The sequence below is a fragment of the Stegostoma tigrinum genome, chromosome 7 (assembly GCF_030684315.1).
Source record: "Stegostoma tigrinum isolate sSteTig4 chromosome 7, sSteTig4.hap1, whole genome shotgun sequence".
NCBI lineage: Eukaryota > Metazoa > Chordata > Chondrichthyes > Orectolobiformes > Stegostomatidae > Stegostoma > Stegostoma tigrinum.
The window spans coordinates 36567965-36589555 of NC_081360.1; the positions used below are offsets into that span (position 1 = coordinate 36567965).

The following is a 21591-nucleotide window of genomic DNA, read 5'->3' on the forward strand; positions in this document are numbered from 1 at the left end:
GGATGACGATAGAAAAACCACGTGGATTTTTTGGAATATATGGATCCCAAAAGTGTAGGTCACAGATAACTGGCCATCATTTACCAGCAAGGAATTTGAGTATTTCCTATGGTAAACATGATTTTTCACAAAAGCCATGATTTTTTTTAATCTAAAATTTAAAATCCACTATTCATTGTATATGAAGGCTTATTATTTCTTTCAAACTGAAACAAAATGCCAAACAGACATCAGAGCATTTGACCCGACAAGCAGAAAATGAGACCAGCTTTGGGTGCTCATTAGTAGTGAAAAATTTGCTGTTGCAACTTACAATAAACACAGGGTTATGTTTGGTCCCCAAACCTCTTTGAAAATGAACAATAAATAGTGAGGTATTATAGATGTTTTGTAATTAACCTGCGGAGCAGGTGGAATTTGAATCTGGGCATCCTGGTTCAAAACAAAAGGACATTACCAGTGTGTCACATTTGCCAGCAACTCTCACACCCCCTCTTAGTCAGGTATTACAGCAAATCTTTCCTTAACTGGCACCTAAGGGTTCGGGAGTGCGCCAGTTAATCAAATATTCCATTGATCAAAAGATCCACAATCAATATAAAAACATACACTAAGTAATAGAAATGTAATGTAGGGGTATACACATCACTGTTATATTTTCTTTACCGCATAAATCACTTAAATAATAATGCAACTTTGTCTTAAATAAAACTTACCAGCTGACACCCTTCTTACTCACACCCTAACTGGCTACTCAGTTGTTCGCGATAATACAGTAAATTCCAGTATTTGAGGTGTATAACTTTTGCTGATTTAGTGAGAATGCTGGTTCATAACATGCTGGTTAAAACAAAGTTTTTTTGTATAATGCAATGTGGTAAAATCCTATCAGCTGTTAGATGTATCCTAATGACAACTTGACATCCATTCTATTCCACGTGTCTTAGATTGTTAGGTTTGATATCAGCTGGGTACTTAAGATTTTTGTCTCAATGACCCTAATTAACATAAGGGTGCTGCTGCACAATGTCTGAGCTACACCTGTGTTGAGCTAAATCCCACCTTTGACGTAAGCATCACAGGAAATTAGTACAGGACAAAACACAATGGTAAATAAATTTTTTTATCAAAGAAAATTGCAAAATGCAGAAGTATCTAACAAATCACTAATTTATGTTTAAAAACGCTGTACTAAAATGGATCCTGAGTTGATAGGGCACCAAGTCCGATAGTTTGCACAGCAGGATACTGAAAAGTGATAAGGGACGAAGTATCAAAGGCATTAACACAAGTTATCAAACTTATTGACATGACCTGGAGCTTTGCATATTTGCATTGCTTTCTATTATAGTGCAAAGTACGGAGAATGACAATTTCAACAAGGTATCTGTAGAGCAGGAAGTGGAGGAGAGGGTATTAACAGGGCAGAAACTATATAATAGCCTTATTTTGAAAGTGGGAAAACAGCTATATACCATTAAAAGAAAACACAGATTGGAAAAAAAACTTGTCTAAACATGGGTCAGATTGGATTAACTGAATTAAATTCTTCAAGGAAATTATCAAACAGGTAGACAAAGGGAACATAATAGATGCAGTATATGCATTTGGCAAAAGGCAAAACTTGTTATAAAGTTTAAGACTCAGAAGTAAAAGGCCAGTATAGAAGTAAATGAATATTTCTGCAATTGACAAGCATGCATGCATCTAGAATTTAAGTTCATAGAATCATACAGTACAGAAGAGCTCCTTCAGGCCAACGAATCTGTACCATCAAAAGTATACTACTATCTCCATGTCCCACTTTTCCCGCAGTGGGCCCAAAGCCTTGGATGTCATGACGCTTCAAGGGCTCACGCAAGTTCTTTTTAAAGATAGTGAGGTTTCTTGCCTCAAGTACTTTTGCAGGCATTGCATTCCAGATCCCCGTCACGCTCTGGTGAAAAGTAATTCCTCAAATCCCCTCTAAACTTTTTGCCTTTCACTTTAAAATTATGACGCTTGTTATTGACCCTTCAACGAAAGGGAACAGTTGCTTTCTACTCATCCTCTCGGTGGCCGTCATAGTTCTCTACATCTTTATCAGGTCCCCCTTCAGACTTTCCTGTTCCAAAGAAAAGCACTGCAAAAGTTACCCTCCTCTCTCTGGACAAACCTCAGGGGATCTCTCTCCCACTGCAAACCCTGGACTGACCTTTCTCCTCCCTACCTCCCCACTTACACTCACCTTTACTGGCTCCATCCCCGTCTCATTAACTTGTCTGTCTCCTCTCCACCTATCTTCTCCTCTATCCATCTTCGATCTGCCTCCCCCTCTCTCCCTATTTATTTCAGAACCCTCTTCCCCTCCCCCATTTCTGAAGAAGGGTCTAGGCCCGAAACGTCAGCTTTCCTGCAATAGGGTTAGGGTTAGCTTGGCACGCTGTGTTCATTCAGCTCCACACCTTGTTATCTATGCTTACCTAGCTTCTCTTCTGAGCTGAAGTGCTCCATCCCAGGCATCCTGGTGAATCTCATTTGCACCTTCTCCAGTGCAAATCACATGCTTCCGATAGTATCGCAATCAGATGTGCATACAGTACTCCAGCTGTGGCATAACCAAAGATCTGTAACCTCTGCTCTTATAATCTATGCCATGACTGATAAAGGCAAGCATCTTGTATATGCCTTACTAATTACCCTATTAACCAGTTCTGCCACCTTCAGGATCTGTGGATAAGCCTGCTAAGATCCCTCTCTTCCTCTGAACTTCCTAGTGTCTTGCCAATCATCGAGTACTCCAATATCCTGATCCTTCTTCCAAAGTTGATCAGCTCACATTTATCAAGGTTAAATTCCATCTGCCACTGATCTGCCTTTTGACTCTGTTTGTATCATTTTGTAACTATGACTGCCTTCCTCACTGTCAACCACCTAGCCAACCATGGTGACATCAACAAACCTGTTTATCATCTCCTCACATTTTCATCTACAAACTTATGAATATCATTGGACCCAGTACTGATCCCCGAGGTACATCCCTGCATACCAGACATCAACTCAACCTTCTAACACCACTTTGTCACCTATCACTATGCCAATTTTTGATCCAACTTGTCAACTTACCCTGGATCCCATGAGCTTTTACCTTTTTTAAAAAATTCGTATTCCTATGTGGGAGCTTGACAAAGGCCTTGCTGAAATCCATAGACATATGGGACAATAAATCACTCATACCTTCATCCAAATATTTAGCCACCTCCTTAAAATTCCACTGGATCTGTTAGGCATGACCTCCCACTGACAAAGCTATGCTGGATTATATTTTATTTACTCATGAGCTAAGGGTGTTGCTGGCTGGCCAGCATCTATTGCCCACTCCCAGTTGACCTTGAGAAGGTGGGAGTTAGCTGCCTTCTTGAATCGCTGCAGTCCATGTGCTACAGGTTCACACACAATGCTTCCAGGGAGAGAATTCTGGGAAGAAGTGGCATTATCTTTCCAGGGCAGGATGGTGAGTGGCTTGGAGGCAAACTTGCAGGTGGTGTTCCCATGTACCTGCTGCCCTCGTCCTTCTGTGTTTGGAAAGTGCAGTATAAGGGTCCTTGGTGAATTTCTTCCGAGCATTTTGTAGATGGCACATACTACTACTACTCAGCAGAGATGGTGGGAGAAGTGGATTTGTGTGAATGTGGTGCCAATCAAGTGGTCTGCTTTGTCCTGGATGGATCAACCTCGAATATTGTTGGAGCTAGGCCCATCCATGCAAGTGGGGAGTATTCAATCACACTCCTGACTTGTGCCTTGTAGGTGATGGACAGGTTTTAGGGAATCAGGTTGTGAGTTACTTGCCACAGTATTCCTAGTATCTGATTTGCTTTTGTGGTCACAATGTTTATGTGGCAAATCCAGTTGAAATGTGGGTCAACGGTAAACCCCAAGATGTTACAATGGGTATTTCAGTGATGGTAGTATCATTGAATGTCAAGAGAGGTGATTAGTTTGTCTCTTATTGGAGATGGTAATTGCCTGGCTTTTATGTGGCTCAAATGTTACTTGGTCACTTGTCAGCCCAAGGCTGGATATGATCATGGTCTTGTTGGACAGGGCAGCATGGTGGCTCAGTAGTTATCACTGCTGTCTCAGAACACCAGAGACCCTGGTTCAATTCCACCCTCGGGCAACTGTCAGTGTAAGAGTCTACACGTTCTGTGTCTCTGTGGGTTTCCTCCAGGTGCTCCGGTTTCCTTGCACAGTCCAAAGATCTGCAGGTTAGGTGGAATGGCCATACTAAATTCCCCATAGTGTCCAGGGATTTGCAGACTAGGTGGATTAGCTATGAGAAATGCAGGGTTGCAGACACAGTGCAGGGGGTGGGTCGCTCTTTAGAGGGAAAGTGATTCTGATGAACCGAATGGCCTGTTTCCACACTGTTGGGATTCTATGATTCTATTTGAATGTGAATGCTTCAGTATTTGATCAGCCACAAAGGGTGTTGAACATTGTGCAAACATCCGAACATCCCCACTTCTGACATTGTGAAGAAGGGAAGGTTATTAATGAAGCAGCTAAAGTTAGTTGGACCAAGGACACTAACCTGAGGAACTCTTGCATAGATGCTTTGAAGTTCTGAAATGACTAACCTCCAACAACCACAATCATCTTCCAATGTGTAGGTATGACTCCAACCAGTGGAGAGTTTGCCCCGATGCCCAGTTTTGCCAAGGCTCTTCAATGCCACACTTGGTCAAATGTGGCCTTGATATCAAAGGCTATCACTCTCATTTCACCTCTTGAATTCAGCTCTTTTGTTCATGTTTGAACCAAGGCTGTAATGACGTCAGGAGCTGAGTGGCCCTGACAGAACTCAAACTGGGTATCACTAAGCAGGTGCTGCTTGATAGCACTGTTGATGACACCTTTCATCACTTTACTGATGATTCACAGCACACTGGCGTGCTAAATGGCCTGGTTGGATTTGTGTACAGGTCATACAAACCTGGGCAATTTTCTACATTGTCGAATAGATACCAGTGTTGAGGCTATACTGGAACAACTTGGCTACTGGAGCACAAGTCTTCAGCACTATTGCCAAAATGTTGTTCGGGCCCATTGCCTTTGCAGCATCCAATCCCTCTAACCATTTCTTGCCATCACATGGAGTGAACTGAATTGGGTGAAGCCTAACATTTGTAATGGTGGGGACGACTGGATAAGACAGAGATGGATCATCCACTCAGCACTCCTGGTTGAAAATTGCTACAAATACTTCAGCCTTACCTTTTGCACTGATAATGCTGGGCTCTTTCATCATTTAGGATAGGGATATTTGTGGAGCTTCCTCCTCTATTGAGTTTGATTGCCCACTACAATTCACGACCAGATGTATCAGGACTGCAGAGCTTAGATCTAATCCAATGGTAGTTGGATCACTTGGCTTTGTCTATCACTTGCTGCTTATGCTAACTGACTTGCAAGTAGTCCTAATTGGTAGGTTCACAAGGTTGACACTTCATCTTTCGGTATGCCTGGTGCTGCTCCTGGCATATCCTCCCCTGCATTCTCCACTAAGTTAGAGATGATCCCCTTGTTAGATGGTAATGGTTGAGTTACAGACATGCCGGGCCATTAGGTTGCAGATTATGCTGCAATACAATTCTGCTGTTCCTCACGGATGCCCAATCTTGAATTGCTAGATCTGTTTGAAGTCTGTCCCATTTAGCATGGGGATAGTGCCACAGAACATGATGGAGGGCATTGCCAATGTGAGGGTGAGTCTTCATCATTGGACTGTGTGGTGGTCATTCTTACTGATATAGTCATCAACAGATGCTTCTGCAGCTGGCAGATTGCCAAGGATGAGGTCTAGTGGTAATGTCCTTTAGGATCTTATTAGCTCAATCAGCAGTGCTGCTGCTGAGACACTTAGTGGTCGATGATGAAATTCACTACCCAGAGGACATTTTACCCTCTTGCCACCCTCAATGATTCCTCAAAGTACTGTTCAACATGGAAGAAATCAGTGCAAAAGGTAAGGCTGAAGTATTTGTCACAATTTTTCTTGCCAGTGGGACAGGATGTATCCAGGGACGGTGATTCAGCTCTTTTCTTCATGTTTGAACCAAGGTTGTAATGATGTCAGGAGCTGAGTGGCCCTGACAGAACTCAAACTGGGTATCACTAAGCAGGTCCCACTTGATAGCACTGTTGATGACACCTTTCATCACTTTACTGATGATTCAGAGCACACTGGGGTACTGTGCTCTGGGATATTGTCTGTAATGTATGATTCCGTGAATAAGTCCATATCAAGCTGTTGTTTGATCAGTCTAGGCCCCAGATGTTTGTAAGGAAGACTTTGCAGGGTTGACATGGCTATTTCTGCTGTGATCTTTTTCAGTGCCTAGGTCAATGCTGATGTTAATTTCTTTGTCAAGACCAAAGAAATTGGCGTGACTGAGTGGTTTGCTAGGCTATTTCAGAGGGCAGTTGAGTGTCAACCACATTACGTCAGTCTGGAGTCACATGCAGGCTCGAGAAGTAAAGATGGACTCGCCTGAAGGACATTAGTGAGCCAGATGTGTTTTTCGACATTCGACAATGGTTTCATGGTTATCAGTACTTTCTAAATGCCAGATATCTCATTGGATTCAAATTCTACTTTCTCCTGTGGCGGGGCTCGAACCCACGTGCCAGGAATTTAGCTGAGTTTTTGGATTAATAGTCCAGCGATAATATCACTGGGCTTTCAGCTTCCCACTGACCATCCCTGATCAAACTGTGCCTCTCTAATGGGGCATTAATTTTCTTCTTTACTATTTTCTCCAACAATTTCCCTATCACAAATGTGAGACTCACTGGTCTATAGTTCCCTAGTCTCTCTCTACCACCCTTCTTGTAAAGTGGAACCACAATAGCTGTCCATCAGTCCTCTGGCACTTCCCCGGTTGTCAGAGACTCTGGATGTGAGTTTGCTCGCTGAGCTGGAAGGTTAGCTTTCAGACGTTTCGTCACCATTCTAGGTAACATCATCAGTGAGCCTCCGACAGAGCGCTGGTGTTATGTCCCGCTTTCTATTAATAAATAAATAAATTAATTAAATAAATAGAAAGCGGGACATAACACCAGCGCTCTGTCGGAGGCTCACTGATGATGTTACCTAGAATGGTGATGAAATGTCTGAAAGCTAACCTTCCAGCTCAGCGAGCAAAGTCACATCCAGAACTTCAACCTGAGCTACGAATCTTCTCAAAACTCGCTTGTCAGAGACTGTTTGAAAGCTTGACTCAAGGCCCCGGTAAGTTCCTCCTGCCTCTCCCACAACAGCCTGAGATACAAGGCATCCAGGCATGGGGATGTGTCCACTTTTAAATCTGCCAAAACTTCTCATAGCTTCTCACTTCTTAGATCAATCTGACAGCTTCTTCCCTATCATATCAATTTTGAGATCTTGTTTACATATAAGTAACCTGTTCTCAACAAGACATTGGGATGAAGGTCAAAATTTGTTAATGACATCAAATTAGTAGCATAACAAACTATGAATAGAAGTCTACATGAAGACGGACACGTTTGACAGGTTTGTGTCAACTGTGAGAGGATGAAATAATATACTGCGGGCAGAATGAGAAACAATGAACATGTAACCTAAATTCTTAAATTTTCAAAGGAACATTCACAACAGGTAGCTAGCAGTACAGATTTAGATTTTTATCAGAAGTACAATTGAAAAACACCAGAAAAAGGCAAATAAGAATCTGCATTTTTTTGGTAGACCAGCAAGCACACAAACACAAGGAAATATGAATAAACATCAACAAAAATATTGTTAAAACCACAAATGGACCATTGTGTGAACCTCATTTTGGAAATTACTTCAGACCCATTTAAATGCACCATAAATTCAGCAGGATCCAAGAATGACAGCGTAGTTAAAATAAGCAGTTGAAAAAGTGATATGCTATTCATTAGAGCAGAGATAGGGATGGGGGCAGAAGGGTGCTTAAAATGATTGAAAAAGTAAATTATGAAAAATTACTTCCAATATTTTGTGAATCAGAGAATAAAAAAACTAAGATTAGCAGTAACAATGTCAAAAAGTGAGATTAAGAGAACATCCCTGAAATGAAGTATTACAGAATGCATCTCCACACATAGCTCTTGAAACAGAACATCATGATGTTAAATGAAGAATGAATGGTGAAATGTCATAGGATGAGGAAAGAAAAGTGAAATATAATTTAAGTATCTACAGCAAACATTGTTATGGTCTCCTTATGAGTAGAAATTTCTAAGATTTTGTAGAAAGATCTTATGCATTTTTATTTATTTAAGGCTTTCTTCGGTTTGGTTTTCCCTTCCTAGGTCACTAGTACTGCATATTGCTCATGTGCTCATCATTTGTTAACGTCCAGCTCTACATAATGTTATCTTGTCTGAAGGTTTTCAAAGGAATCACACAGGTGTCTGTTTTATTCACCAAATCAGCCAAACTCTGAATTTGTTGAGCAGTAAATACTTTGATTAAAACGAATGCAGTATTTAAGTCATAATAGAAGTACAGTCTTTCAAGTAAATGGCATTACCATTTTAATTTTAGGAGCAGGAAGTAACCTAGTAATATAGCTTGAAATGAGATTCCCTTTACTCGAGAGAAACAGCTGAGAGGACAGAGGGCCTTTCTGGCCAATGCATATAAAGAGAGCTTTCCCAGCTCAGATATTTAAAAGAAAATTAAAGCAAATTTCTATGCTATAATGACTGTCATTGCCTTCAATTTAGAGCAATGTAGTGTTTAACACATTATTTCTGTAATGTGCAAATTCTAATTCCAATCTGGAAATAAATGCACGATTTGTTGACTCCATACCTTTTGGAAGTACTTTACTTACCAAGAACATATACCAGAAATTAGAACTCTTGCAACCTGTAATTTCCTAACCATCTGGCCTGTAATTTTTTTAAATATTGTTTTACAGGATATCAGCAACACTCAGTATGCCAGCATTTGTTGCCCTAACGGTTCTCCAGAAGATGTTGGTATGCCGCTTTCTTGGACTGCTTAAGTTTATACATTGTAGGTAAACCCAGTTTCTGAGACAGCAATAGTGAAGGAACAGGAATATAGTACCAAAGCAGGACGATTTGAGCTTGGAAGGAACTTGCAAGTGCCTCCACATCTGTGGTCTTTGTCCTTCAAGGACAAAGAGGATGAGTGTTTGGAAGCTGCCGTCCAAAGAGCTGCAGTGCGTCTTGTAAATGGTATACCTGTCACTATGCACGGATGGTGGAAGGTGTGAAATCACAACAACAGCAACAATTATCTTTTAATCTCCTATAGATTTGGATTGTGATGCTACAGGATTAGATAATTCTAAACATTATGCCTTTGTTCCAAAAAGGTTGTAAACATTGACCCAGCAATTACAGACCAGCTGGTTTACCTTCAGTGGTGGGGAAACTTCTGGAAATAATAATTCAGCATAGGATTAACAGTCACATGGAAAACATGGATTGATTTAGGAGAGTCAGCATGGATTTGTTACAGGGGAATTGTGTTTAACAAACTTAGAGCTCCTTGGAAGAGTTAACAGAAAGGCTCATGAAGGGAAGGTCTTTGATGTTGTGTACGTGGTCGTCCAAATGATTTTCAACACAATACCATACAATTAATGAGGAAAGTTATAGGCCATGGAACAAAAGAGACAGTAGCAACATGAATACAAAAATTGAATGAGGGATAGGAAGTAGAATAATAGTTAATTGGTTTTTTTGTGCTGGAAGGAGATTTATAATGGAGTTCCTGGGTTCAGAATTGGGACCCTTGCTTGTCCTAACATATTGGACGTCGATCTCAGTGTGTAGAAATGTTCATAGGTGACACAAAACTTGGAAATAATTGAAAACTATGAGGAAGGCAGTGAAAATTTCAAAAGGATGTTGAAACATTGGAAGATTGGACAAATAGGTAGCAGATGAATTTCAATGGGGAGAAGTGTGAATTAATGCACTTTATACAAACACGGAGAGACAGTATAAGATAAAGGGTACTATTCTAAATGGCGTGGAGGAGAGGACAGACCATGGTGTATATCAGCAGAACTCATTCAAGATGGCAGGACAGATAAAACGTAGAAGAGCTGGAAGGTCATGACGAACTGATATAAGACCTTAAGACATAGGAACTGAAATAGACTGATTGGTTCATCAAGTCTGTTCTGCCATTCAATGAGATCATGACTGATTTCTTAATCCTTGACTCCAGTTTCCTGTATTTCCCTTGAGTCCTTCAGTAATTTATAAAAATTGTCTATCTCAGTCTTGAAAATACAATGTGACAGCATTTACTGTAAAGAATTTGACACAGTCACCACCCAAAGAGAAAATAAATTCTTCACCCCAGTCTGAAATAGCTGGCTCCTTACTGAGTTCATGCCCTCTGGTCCTAGCCTTTTTCCAAAGGGAAACAAATTGCCCACATTTACCTTGTCAAGCTTCTAAGAGTCTTACATATGTCTCCAATGAGTACAGGCCCACCGTACTCAACCTCTCTTTATAAGAAAATCATCCATGCATGGGATCAACCTCATGAATTTCCTATGTCTGCCTCTAATGCTAATATTTCTTTCCTTAGATAAGGAGACCAAAACTGTTCACAGTATTCTAGGTGTAGGCAAATTAGTGCCTTATACAGTTTTAGCCAGTCTCCTCTATTTTTATACTCCCTGCTAAAGTGCATAATCAAACATTATCCCACTTTATATTCCATTTGCCTAGTTCTTGCCCTCTCATTTAACTCATCTATAATCCTTCTGAAGACTGTATCATCTTCATTGTTCTCTTCCCTCCTATTTTTGTGTCATCTGCAAATGTGGCATTAGTACGTTCAATTTTTTCATCCAAGCAGTCATTAAATATTGCAAATAACTGTGGCATCAGCACAGAAACCTCTGGCACTCCATGAGTTACAGGCTGCCCTCCTGAAAATATTGCTCATACCGAAATCTCTCTAGTCTATTAGTTAGACCAATCTTGTATGCATTCTAACATACTCACCCAAAACCAAGGACATTTATTTTAGTTCGAAGTTCTATACGGGAAACCTCATCAAATACCTTTGGAAATAAAGGTACTGGTTAGACCTTAGCTGGAGTTCTGGGCACCATATATAGAAAGGATACACTACAGACAGTGCAAAGGGAGTTCACAGAAATGGTCCAGGGCTCAGACACATTATTTTTGAGAAAAATTCGAGATGTTTGAACCATTTTCCTCTGAGAGAAGGCCAGGAACAGCTTTGATTAATGTTTTCAAAATCAAGAGTAGTCTAGACAGTGTGAATAGGGAGGTACAGCTCCCACTCATAAATGGATTAAGAACCCACGGGGTACAGTTTCAAAACATTTTATAAATGTGAGGTGAAAAAGAACATTTTTTCACACAAGTAGTGAGGGTATAGAAAGTACTGCCTGAACGTGTAATGGATGCAGCTTCCATTGAAGCATTCAAGATGGCATTGGATGATTGTTAGCTTTGTTTCTCAATGTGCAGGGGAATGGGGGAAAAGGCAAGAAATTGGCACCAAGTCAACATGCTCAGTGAGCCAGTGCAATCATGATGTGCCAAGTAGCTGCCCTCAAAGTGTAACAACTCCACGATTCTGTTGGTGGTATTATGATAGCAGATCAGAATGCCAAAGTATTAATAGACTTTTCTTTTTAAAACTTTTAATTCCAAAATATGTCTCTTTTTATAAAAAGAACTGAGACAGTAAAGTAAGAGTCTGCAGGTGTGAACTCAATGATTGTCAAAGTCCTCTGTAAGCCATAAGAATGTCACATGTAGAGAGTCAGAAAACTCAAACCAGGGAAATAGAGGAAAAGAGGAATCTGACTATTCACCTCTTGCAGAGAGGTCTATTTTTCACTCAACGAATACACAAAAATAGGACAATTGCAACACTAGCCAGACATCCTAGTGTATGGGCTAGAGTGTTGATTGAGCCATAGAATCATTGCTTTGAAAACAGCAGTATAGACAACCTTCACTGCAGATGAAATAAAAGGCAAAGACTGTCTCTCACTCTGAGTGCCGCCAGCCAGTTCAAAAAGAATTAGGATAAACGAATTTCAAAGATCAGGAATCTCAATATAAATTGCTCAACTTCCAACATGAATGCTACTGGTGTCTCAATGATGGCTGCAACATTTTTGTATCTGTTCTTCACAGATAATTCAGAGACTAATTCATTTTGTTTTACCTTTAACATTCTGGATTCACTTCTTGGTTTTACTTTGTGTATGTGAGTTGTGTTAGTATTTCTTCTTGTGTTTAGTAATTCATAAACCCATTCTTTTTATTAAATCAAAAAATCTCTGGCTTAAATTGTCTTCTTTTAAAATGTAAGTTACTATGGGTCTGGGAGGACAGATTGCCTGTGATCTGTCATACTAATGAGGTACGAATAAAATGGGCTGCTTTGTACTGGCTGATATTGTCCATTGACTTTTGTTACACTTGATCTCATCCAGGCAAATGCAAACTAATCCATCACACTCCTGACTTGTGTCTTGTAGATAACGGACAAGCTTTGAGGAATCAGGTGAGTTACTTGTCTCAGTGACTGATGTGTGCTCAAAGCTCTGACATTCATTCTTGGTGGGAATTGCAAAGTCTTGAACTTCTCCCCCAATGCTTGGCACGTTTATAAATAATTGCCCTCATGAAAACAGATGTTTGTCATCTCAATAATGAAAATCAGCACACTTGAAATTAAGGATCAACTGCCAAATTATTAATGTTTGAAGCAAATTTTAAATTTGTTTACTGCAGTTTTAATTTTAGAAACCATGATCAAAATAGAAACGCAGGATTTGGAAAGTTTTAGGCAATTTGGCATTTTGAGGCTGCTCTACCACACAATAAGATCTGGTTGAAGTGGTTGTATCATGTCAATGTTTCAATCTCCGCTCCATAATCTATACTCCCTCACCAATATTCATCTAAATCAGCTTTGAATAAATTTTGAGACCCAGCCTTCACTATCTTCTGTGGAAGAGAATTCTACAAACTAACAACGCTGAGGGAAAACATCCTCATCTTTACCTTAAAGGGAAAGCTTCAAGACATCTTAATTTTAACCATATTGAAGCAGAGTAGCAAAAAGACTAACGTTAGGATTGACTATTGTAGTGCAAAGTGTTGATATAGAAAACAAATTACATTAAACTGCTGAACATAGATTCCACCCCACCCCCCCATCTCCATGCAAAATCAGTGTAACCTGATACTGACCTCAGGTTCTTGCTCATGATGTCGAATAGGTACCATGCTGACCATCACAGCAGTTCCTAGAACTGTTAATAGGGCCATTTTGTGATCCGACACCTTGGCCTTTTGCCATACAACTGCCTGAAATATGATGGCACAGAATTAGATTCTTCAAACTAAATTTAGGTTTGTTTAGCTCAAGTTATATTAAGGTTTATATAATTACAAAACTCCACAAACATTTTATGTACTAAACTTCTGCACTATTTTCACTATATTTCTTAAGTATAATTATTGTACCATAGGCACACACATTCATCCTTACACACCTGCAAAGTTTATCTCAACACTGTGTAATGATGGCAGTTAAAAGGAAATTCTGCACATAGCACAAGGCAATACTTAGCAACAGCAATACCTCTGAGCTTGTTGACCTACATTGGCTTCCAATCCAGCTGCACCTCAACTTTAAAATTCCCTCTCTGAAGAAGGGTCTAGGCCCGAAACGTCAGCTTTTGTGCTCCTGAGATGCTGCTTGGCCTGCTGTGTTCATCCAGCCTCACATTTTATTATCTTGGAATTCTCCAGCATCCTCTGTTCCCATTATCTCTTTAAAATTCCCATGATAGGTTTTGTGGAATTTGAAAACAATGTGCTCCTCTAATCTTGGCCACTTGCACATCCCTGATTTTAATCATTCACCATTATTGGGTGTGCATTCAGCTGCCTAGGCATTAAGCTCCAGAACTTTCCCATAAATATCCCTAATTCTTATTTGATTTATTGTAGTCACATGTACTTAAGTTTTGAGAAAAGCTTTCTTTTGCAAGTAGTACAGGGAGATCATAGTAAACAAGGTCATACAGATCATAGATGCTTAGACAGAGAGAGGAATACAAGGGCTCTGCAGGAGATGCACAAAGCTAGATCAACAATTATTTGAAGTTAGAGAGGTCCACTCAGTAGTCTAATAACAGCAGGGAAGAAGCTGTTCTTGAACCTGTTGGTGCATGTGTTCAAGCTTCTGTATCTTTTGCCTGTTCGAAGTGAGCATTACTGGGATGGGAGGGGTCTTTGATGGTGGCAACCTTTCTGTGGCAACAAGTGTAAATGGAGTTGATGGGTGGGAGGTCATCTTCCACGATGGTCTGGGCTGTGTGCACAACCTTCTAGAGTTTCTTACAGTCCTGAGCAGGACAGTTGCCATACCATGCCGTAGTGCACTTGGATAGAATGCTTTCTATGGTGCATCTATAAAGATTGGTGAGTGACCTTATGGACATGCCGAATGTCCTCAGACGTCTGAGGAACAAGGTGTTGTTATGCCTTCTTGACTGTCGCATTTGCGTGGGTGGTCTAAGATAGTTTGTTGGTTATCATCACTCCGAGGAACATGACACTCTTAATTCTCATTTGTCCTTTAAGATACTTCTCAAAAACTTTAGTCATTAATCCCAATATTTTCTTACATGGTGCAGATCAACTTTTCAACAGACCTGATAGTCAAACATATTGGATTACTTGTTTTACTACCTGAAAAGGTAACATATAAACAGTAGAGATAACAAGGTGTAGAGCTGGATGAATACAGCAGGCCAAGCAGCAGAGGAGCAGAAAAGCTGACGTTTAGAGTCTGGATCCTTCTTCAGAAATGGGGGAGGGGAAGGGGCTTCTGGAATAAATAGAGAGGGGGAGGTGGATGGAAGATAAATAAAGGAGCAGATAGGTGGGGAGGAAACAGACAGGTCGAGGCAGGGATGGAGCCAGTAAAGATGAGTGTAGGTGGGGAGTTAGGGTGGGGATTGGTCAGTCCAGGGAAGGCGGAATGGTCAAGGAGGCAGGGATGAAGCTGGTAGGAGTGGATGGGCGGGAGAAAGGACGGACAAGTTAGGGAAGCGGGGATGAGCTGGGCTGGTTTTGGGATGCAGTTGGGGGTGGGGAGATTTTGGAGCTTGTGAGGTCCACATTGATACGATTGGGCTGCAGGGTTCCCAAGCGGGAATAGGAGGTGCTGTTCCTGCAACCTTAGGGTGGCATCACTGTGGAACTGGATTGACATGTCGTCTAAGGAGTAGGAGTGTGAGTGGGAGTTGAAATGGTTCTCAACTGGGAGGTGCAATTGTTTGTCAGGAACCAAGCGTAGACGTTTCACAAAGCAGTCTCCAAGCCTCCGCTTGGTTTCCCCGATGTAGAGGATGCCACGTTGGGAAAGCGGATACAGTATACCACGTTAGCAGATGGCGCAGGTGAACATCTGTTTGATGTGGAAGATTTTCTTGGGGATTGGGATGGGGGTGAGGGAGGTGTAGGGGCAGGTGTAGCACTTCCTGCGGTCACAGGGAGAAGTGCTGGGGGTGCTGGCACTGTTGGGGAGCATGGAGCAGAAAAGGGAGTCACAGAGAGCTGTCCCTCTGGAAGGCAGATAAGGGTGTGGAGGGAAAATGTCTTTGGTAGTGGGATTAGATTGCAGGTGGCGGAAGTGCCGAAAGATGATGCATTGGATCTGGAGGTCGGTGGGGTGGTACGTGAGGACGAGAGGAATTGTGCTTTGGTTGTTATTGCGGGGAGGGGGTGCGAGGGATGAGTTGCAGGAAACGCAAGAGACGCGGTCGAGGGCATTTTCAACCATAGTGGAGGGGAAGTTGCGGTCCTTGAAAAACCGAGGACATCTGGCATGTCCAGGAACGGAATGCCTCATCCTGGGAGCAGACGTAACGGAGGTGAAGGAATTGGGAATAGGGAATGGCATTTTTGCAGCAAGATGGGTGAGAGGAGGTGTATTCTAGGCAGCTGCGGGAGTCAGTAGGCTTGAAATGGATATCAGTTTCCAGGTCATTGCCAGAGATGGAAACAGAGAGGTCCAGGAAGTAAAGAGAGGTATCAGAAATGGTCCAGGTGAACTTAAGGTTGGGGTGGAAGGTGTTAGTGAAGTGTATGAACTATTCGAGCTCCTCGTGGGAGCACAAGGTGGCACCAATACAGTCATCGATGTAACGGAGGAAGAGATGGGGGTCAGGGCCAGTGTAGCTTCGGAAGAGGGATTGTTCCATGTATCCTACAAAGAGGCAGGCACAGCTTGGGCCCATGCGGGTACCCACTGCCACCCCACTTTGTCTGTAGGAAGTGGGAGGAATTGAAGGAGGATAAACAATAGTTGTTGCAGTAGGTGAAGGCAATTAACAATGGTAAAGCAACCACGAGCTTTCACCCCACATCTTAGATCAGTCGGATTCATGATAATTTAGAGCCAATTATAAGTTTCAGCCAACTTCCAGGTATTTACAAATTGTCTCTTCATTCTTTGCACATGTAAGGCAGCTATTTATGATATGCATTTTCAAAATGCTACATCATGTATTTGATAGTTTTAAAAAGCCTCAAAGCAAAATCATACAATAATAAACTTCTCAATCAATAGAAAAGACAAAAATGTAAAATTTATTTGTAAGTCTCAATGAGTTTCTACGATTAAAAGTGAACACAATTCAGATTTTGGATGCATGTACTATTTCCAACTCGTGTTAAAAACAATATTGTGACAATGTAGTCTGTAGATAAAACTGAATAACATTGTTTACACTGTGTTGTTTATGAGTTGCCCAGAACCATGTGGAATTCAATGAATGAAGGGTCTTCTCTTAAGGAAATCATAACAAAAAGCATTAGTAGTTTTGAATTGTGGACAAGATTAAATCATACTCTTATACATTTCTGGCAGAATAATCTAATTGGATTATTTGTTCAATGTGAAAACAAAATTGCACTGTAAACTGGGACTTCCTTGAACTATCACAAAGCGAAATGCGGATGATGACTTCTCATTAAGCAAAATAATCTCATACTTAATTTTGATTACTGTCTTTACAATTTTGTTGTTTGTGAATGGTGCAGAAAAAAAAATCATATGTGATGACAGAAAGCTATAAGTTTAGGAAAGTGAGAAAAATTTGCTTGAGGACATTATAATTCATCATAATTATCTCACCCTGAAATGTATCATGTAAATAGACGGACATCTGAAATGCAAAATAATAATACAAACCATTTCTAGTATTACAAAAGTACACTTCTTTATTCAAATGTTCACCTTTAATGGTGGCTTCTCTTAGGCTGCATAATTTATGATTGGTATAATAAAGTCTAAAAGATTACTGCGTATATATATGTTCACACAAATTGCAATGTTTGAATCATCGTTAAAATATTAATCAGCAAAATACGTTGGATTTAGACTGACAGCGTCCCAAATAGTAAGATGCAACTTTGAAACCTGATCAAGCATATGATATAAAATACGCAGAGAGCTGCTGAACGTCAGGTTTAGAATGAAGTAAGGATTTCCAATTAAACATTTATCGTGTGGAGATCCACTCCAAATCCTTTGCAGGAGAATACACTGAAAGGGTTAGTACATTGTTACTTTCTTTTAAGAAAAACAGAACCCTAAACAGGAAGGGAAAGCATATTATCAATGTTTTAAGCACTAGTATCTTAATCGTCAGCAGTTAGTACTGGTTGACATTTCTGCAATGTCATCTTGACAGAAAGATTTATTTTCCAGTGACATCAATTTACTTTCAATGTCAATAACTGGCCAGAATGCACCTCCTCTTCTTATTGCTTGTTTAATATGGTCACAACTCCATGAAAAGTAAACTTAAGGCTTGCTGCTTTATTCATATGAAAAACGTTCATGTCATTAACTAAGTTTAGTTTGAAGAATGAAGGAAGTTTTGATGGAGGCTTCTGGAAAAGCTTAGCATTTTTTTTGATGATTAGCTTGTGCTTCTAGAATATTATGCTTTGGTTATGCATCCAATTTTGTGAGAAAACCCGAAAAGACAAAACACAGTCAAGTGAAACCTTGTTATTTAAAAGTTTTGGTCTTTGCTTTCTCAGTAATCCTAAAATAACAAGTGTTGCTTGTTAGTGATCCATCAAAATCTAAAATACAGAACAGCGCATTCTACAGGAATGTTTGGGTAGACTTCAAATTTGTTTTGGCTTCTGGAAAATACTGTTCTGGCATTCTACCAATATAGTCAATCAATCCAACAAGAGATATTGTGCAATACTGCCGGAGAAAACAAATGGACAAGCCATACCTTACAATGAACATTAAGTTCAAATTGGAAAAATCTACTTGCAAATAAAACTAGTATATTCACATTGTGACCTGAAATTAGAAAATGCCTCAAAGCAGATATAGGCCACCTAATTATTTCAGTATTCAATGTTCGGGTATATCTCCACTTACTTCATTTAATTCTTCATTTAGTCATCTTCAAATTCTGAAACAAATACAGAATGCTGAAGAAAATCAGCAGGTCTGGGAGCATCATGGAGAGAGTTAACATTTCAAATCCAGTATGGCTCTTCTTCAGAACAGCATATATTTCTATTCCTTTCTTCCTCATGCTTTCTCCTCAAATGTTTCTACTGTGATTTGCAACAATTACCCCTTGCACATTATCACTATTCTTTAGGCAAAGAACTTGCACAATCTCTTAGACTAAAGGATATGCACTGGTGAGTAGATAGTACTCAGAATTACACAATTAGGAGGTCTAATTTTAATCAAGGATCTGCATAATTTCATTCACAGGCAAGACAATAAAGAGATGATAATTCTGTTTTTCCAGAATATCAATGTTCAAAGCTGGAAGGAATTTTGTCAACTGACGAAAAATCTCTTGCACTGGGAATTTTGCATGTTTGCAAATAAACAATAATAGATTATGTTTCTACAATTAGAACAAATTTAGTAGCAAGATAGTTGTGAAATAACTCCACAGAGGCCAGTATCCTGGCACCAAGTCACCCTTTATTTATATGTGCATAGTACATGACAGTGATCCAGCTTCCGCGGACCCTTCTCTCAGAGCGAACAGAACCTCTGACACTCCTGTTCTTATCTGTCAGCCTGGGCTCCCTGATTGGACCAGGTCAACAGCCCCAATCAGGGAACTCATTCTATGAGATCGACCTGGCTGACCTCATTACAGTCACTACAGCTAGTAACCTGAGTATGAATAAAAGATTAGCTAAATATTTGTTCCTGAAATTTCCAAGAACTTTCTTGGAAAAATTGCCTTCCAATTCAAGATTGTGATCTTATTAAAGTACTGCTGCCACCTACAGCATTCTGATGAAATTACATTTTAAAATGTATGACAGAGCAGATTCACATATTGGACAGACAGACAGATATTATTCTAGTGCAGATGAGAGTTGCGCAATGACATCCTGCGGAATTTGTCTCATAGCACACTACAAAAGAACTTCCTAGTAGATTCTCTGTTGTGCAAATCCACTGTGCTAGGATTTCTGCAAGTGTCTATCAATTGTTCCAACGAAATTAAATAAAATAGTTATTCAAGAAAGAAAAGTTATCACTATTAAATACAGTCTAACTCGAGCAACAATTAAAATCACTGCCTACTTCCAACTACAAACCCCACCTACACCAACTCAGGGACCGAACATGGCCTGCCTAATTCAACACACCACTCAGATACAATCTCATTCATGGAATTAACAGACAATCTTGGGAGTTTCCAGAGTTACCCTGTTCTAACTATTCAGTGATAATGGGAACTGCAGATGCTGTAGAATCCAAGATAATAAAGTGTGAAGCTGGATGAACACAGCAGGCCAAGTAGCATCTCAGGAGCCTGCTGTGTTCATCCAGCTTCACACTTTATTATCTAACTATTCAGTACTGTGTCACCACTTTGGTGGCTCTGAACAGTCAATGGGATAAATTTACACTGGAATGGCAATGGAAGTATCCTAGATATTTGCTGGAAGGTATAAAGACTCTTATTGGAGAGGGATTTTAAAGAGGAGTTTGAGTCCTGCGTTCAGCAGCACAAATTGAACTTTATTCAGGACTCCTTTACCACATGTGTGGAATAGGCCAGAGACTGCTCCGACTTGGACTTCCATATGCAGCCCCAGTTGCCTTAATTACAGCTCAGGGACAACATACTGCTTTAAAATGGTTACATGCAACACTGACATCAGTGCTTGCCACATCTGCTCTGACTTACACATCCAATCCTGTGAAATCCTGAACAATGATGGACAACTTCACGATTCACCTTAGTTCCTCCCATCATCTCATGATATTTGCCAGATCCCCCATCACCTGTCCTTGGGCTCTTATGATTAATGAGCACATTCCAACACCAATTGTTATGTCCATTCCTAAACATTTGCAAGCTGCATCATATGCCTACTTATTACTAAGATTAAATTCAGTTAGGTAATTCATAACCTTTGCTGATTTTAGTACTGAACATTAAAAAGGATGATAATTTCTACCAATTGTAGAATCAGCTCTAAAATAAAGTTATTTATAAAGTTATACATTGTAAAACCTAATACAATGAACCTGTGACAAAGGTAGCAATTTTGGACGCAGTTTCTCTCTTATCTGACTTCAGAAGCAGCCATTCTTCATTCTCTCAAGGCCACAGTGACCCTGTTTTAAAATTATTTCTGTCCCCCTTGCTACATTATTTGTTTCTTGATGTTCTGACAAGGTTATCTTGTTTTATCACTTCTTGCTGTTCCAATGTTCTTGCTGACGGAGGAAAAAAGATTTTCTTCAAGGGTATTTATCAAAACTAGTCTCTGCATCCAAGGCTAACCGTCAGAAATTTAATTTCCCAATATCGAATAAATTCAAACTTCTACTCTTATACAAATGTTTGTCAACTCTAATAAGTAATTATAATTATTTAAAAAGCCTCATCTCAGGTGGGTCAAGCTTTCCCTTTCAATTTCGTATAAAAATCAGAAATGTCAAATCAGATGGTTTTCATCTCAGCTGCCTCATCAGAGCCTTACTGTTTGCATTCTAATCCTATCTTACTTAGCGTTAGAGGCATTTTGTTGACTGTCTATGAAGGCCATGATTTGAGCTTTCTGAAATGCTGCATCAGCTACAAATTCATTCCATTGTCTGCCAGTTAAAAAGAAAACCCTAACAGCCATTTTCTCCTATTCAGCCATGGGCAACTAAGACAACCAAACAATAGCAGGATCTTCTTTGGTTAGTCTGTGGAATGGTTCTCCTAATATTTGCACAAGTTCCAGATGTTGAGGAGGACCACTGTGCAGGTTCAGTAACTGTGTGGATTTGCATAAGTTCTTTACTAAAGAGTACAGAAAATATATCTTTGGCTCTCTTGATACCATTCAAAAAAGAAGGATGAGAAGTCATTTGCTTTCAGAATTAGAGATTGATGATAAGGACAAGATGAAGGTTTGTACGAAGTATTAACTGTCACAGATAAAATGCATCAAAAAATGATTTACACACTGCTAATGAGGTGT

The 21591-nt window shown here is 40.1% G+C and overlaps 1 protein-coding gene across 16 annotated transcripts in view; it reads right to left on the bottom strand.

Moving 5' to 3' along the window:
- pms1 (PMS1 homolog 1, mismatch repair system component) overlaps window positions 1-21591 on the bottom strand; it is a 99905-nt gene that overhangs the window by 43125 nt on the left and 35189 nt on the right. For all 16 annotated transcript variants that reach the window (XM_048534394.2, XM_048534386.2, XM_048534400.2 and 13 more), the window contains one exon: window positions 13273-13389. In XM_048534394.2, coding sequence (XP_048390351.1) covers window positions 13273-13389 — 117 coding nt within the window. The remainder of the gene's footprint in view (window positions 1-13272; window positions 13390-21591) is intronic.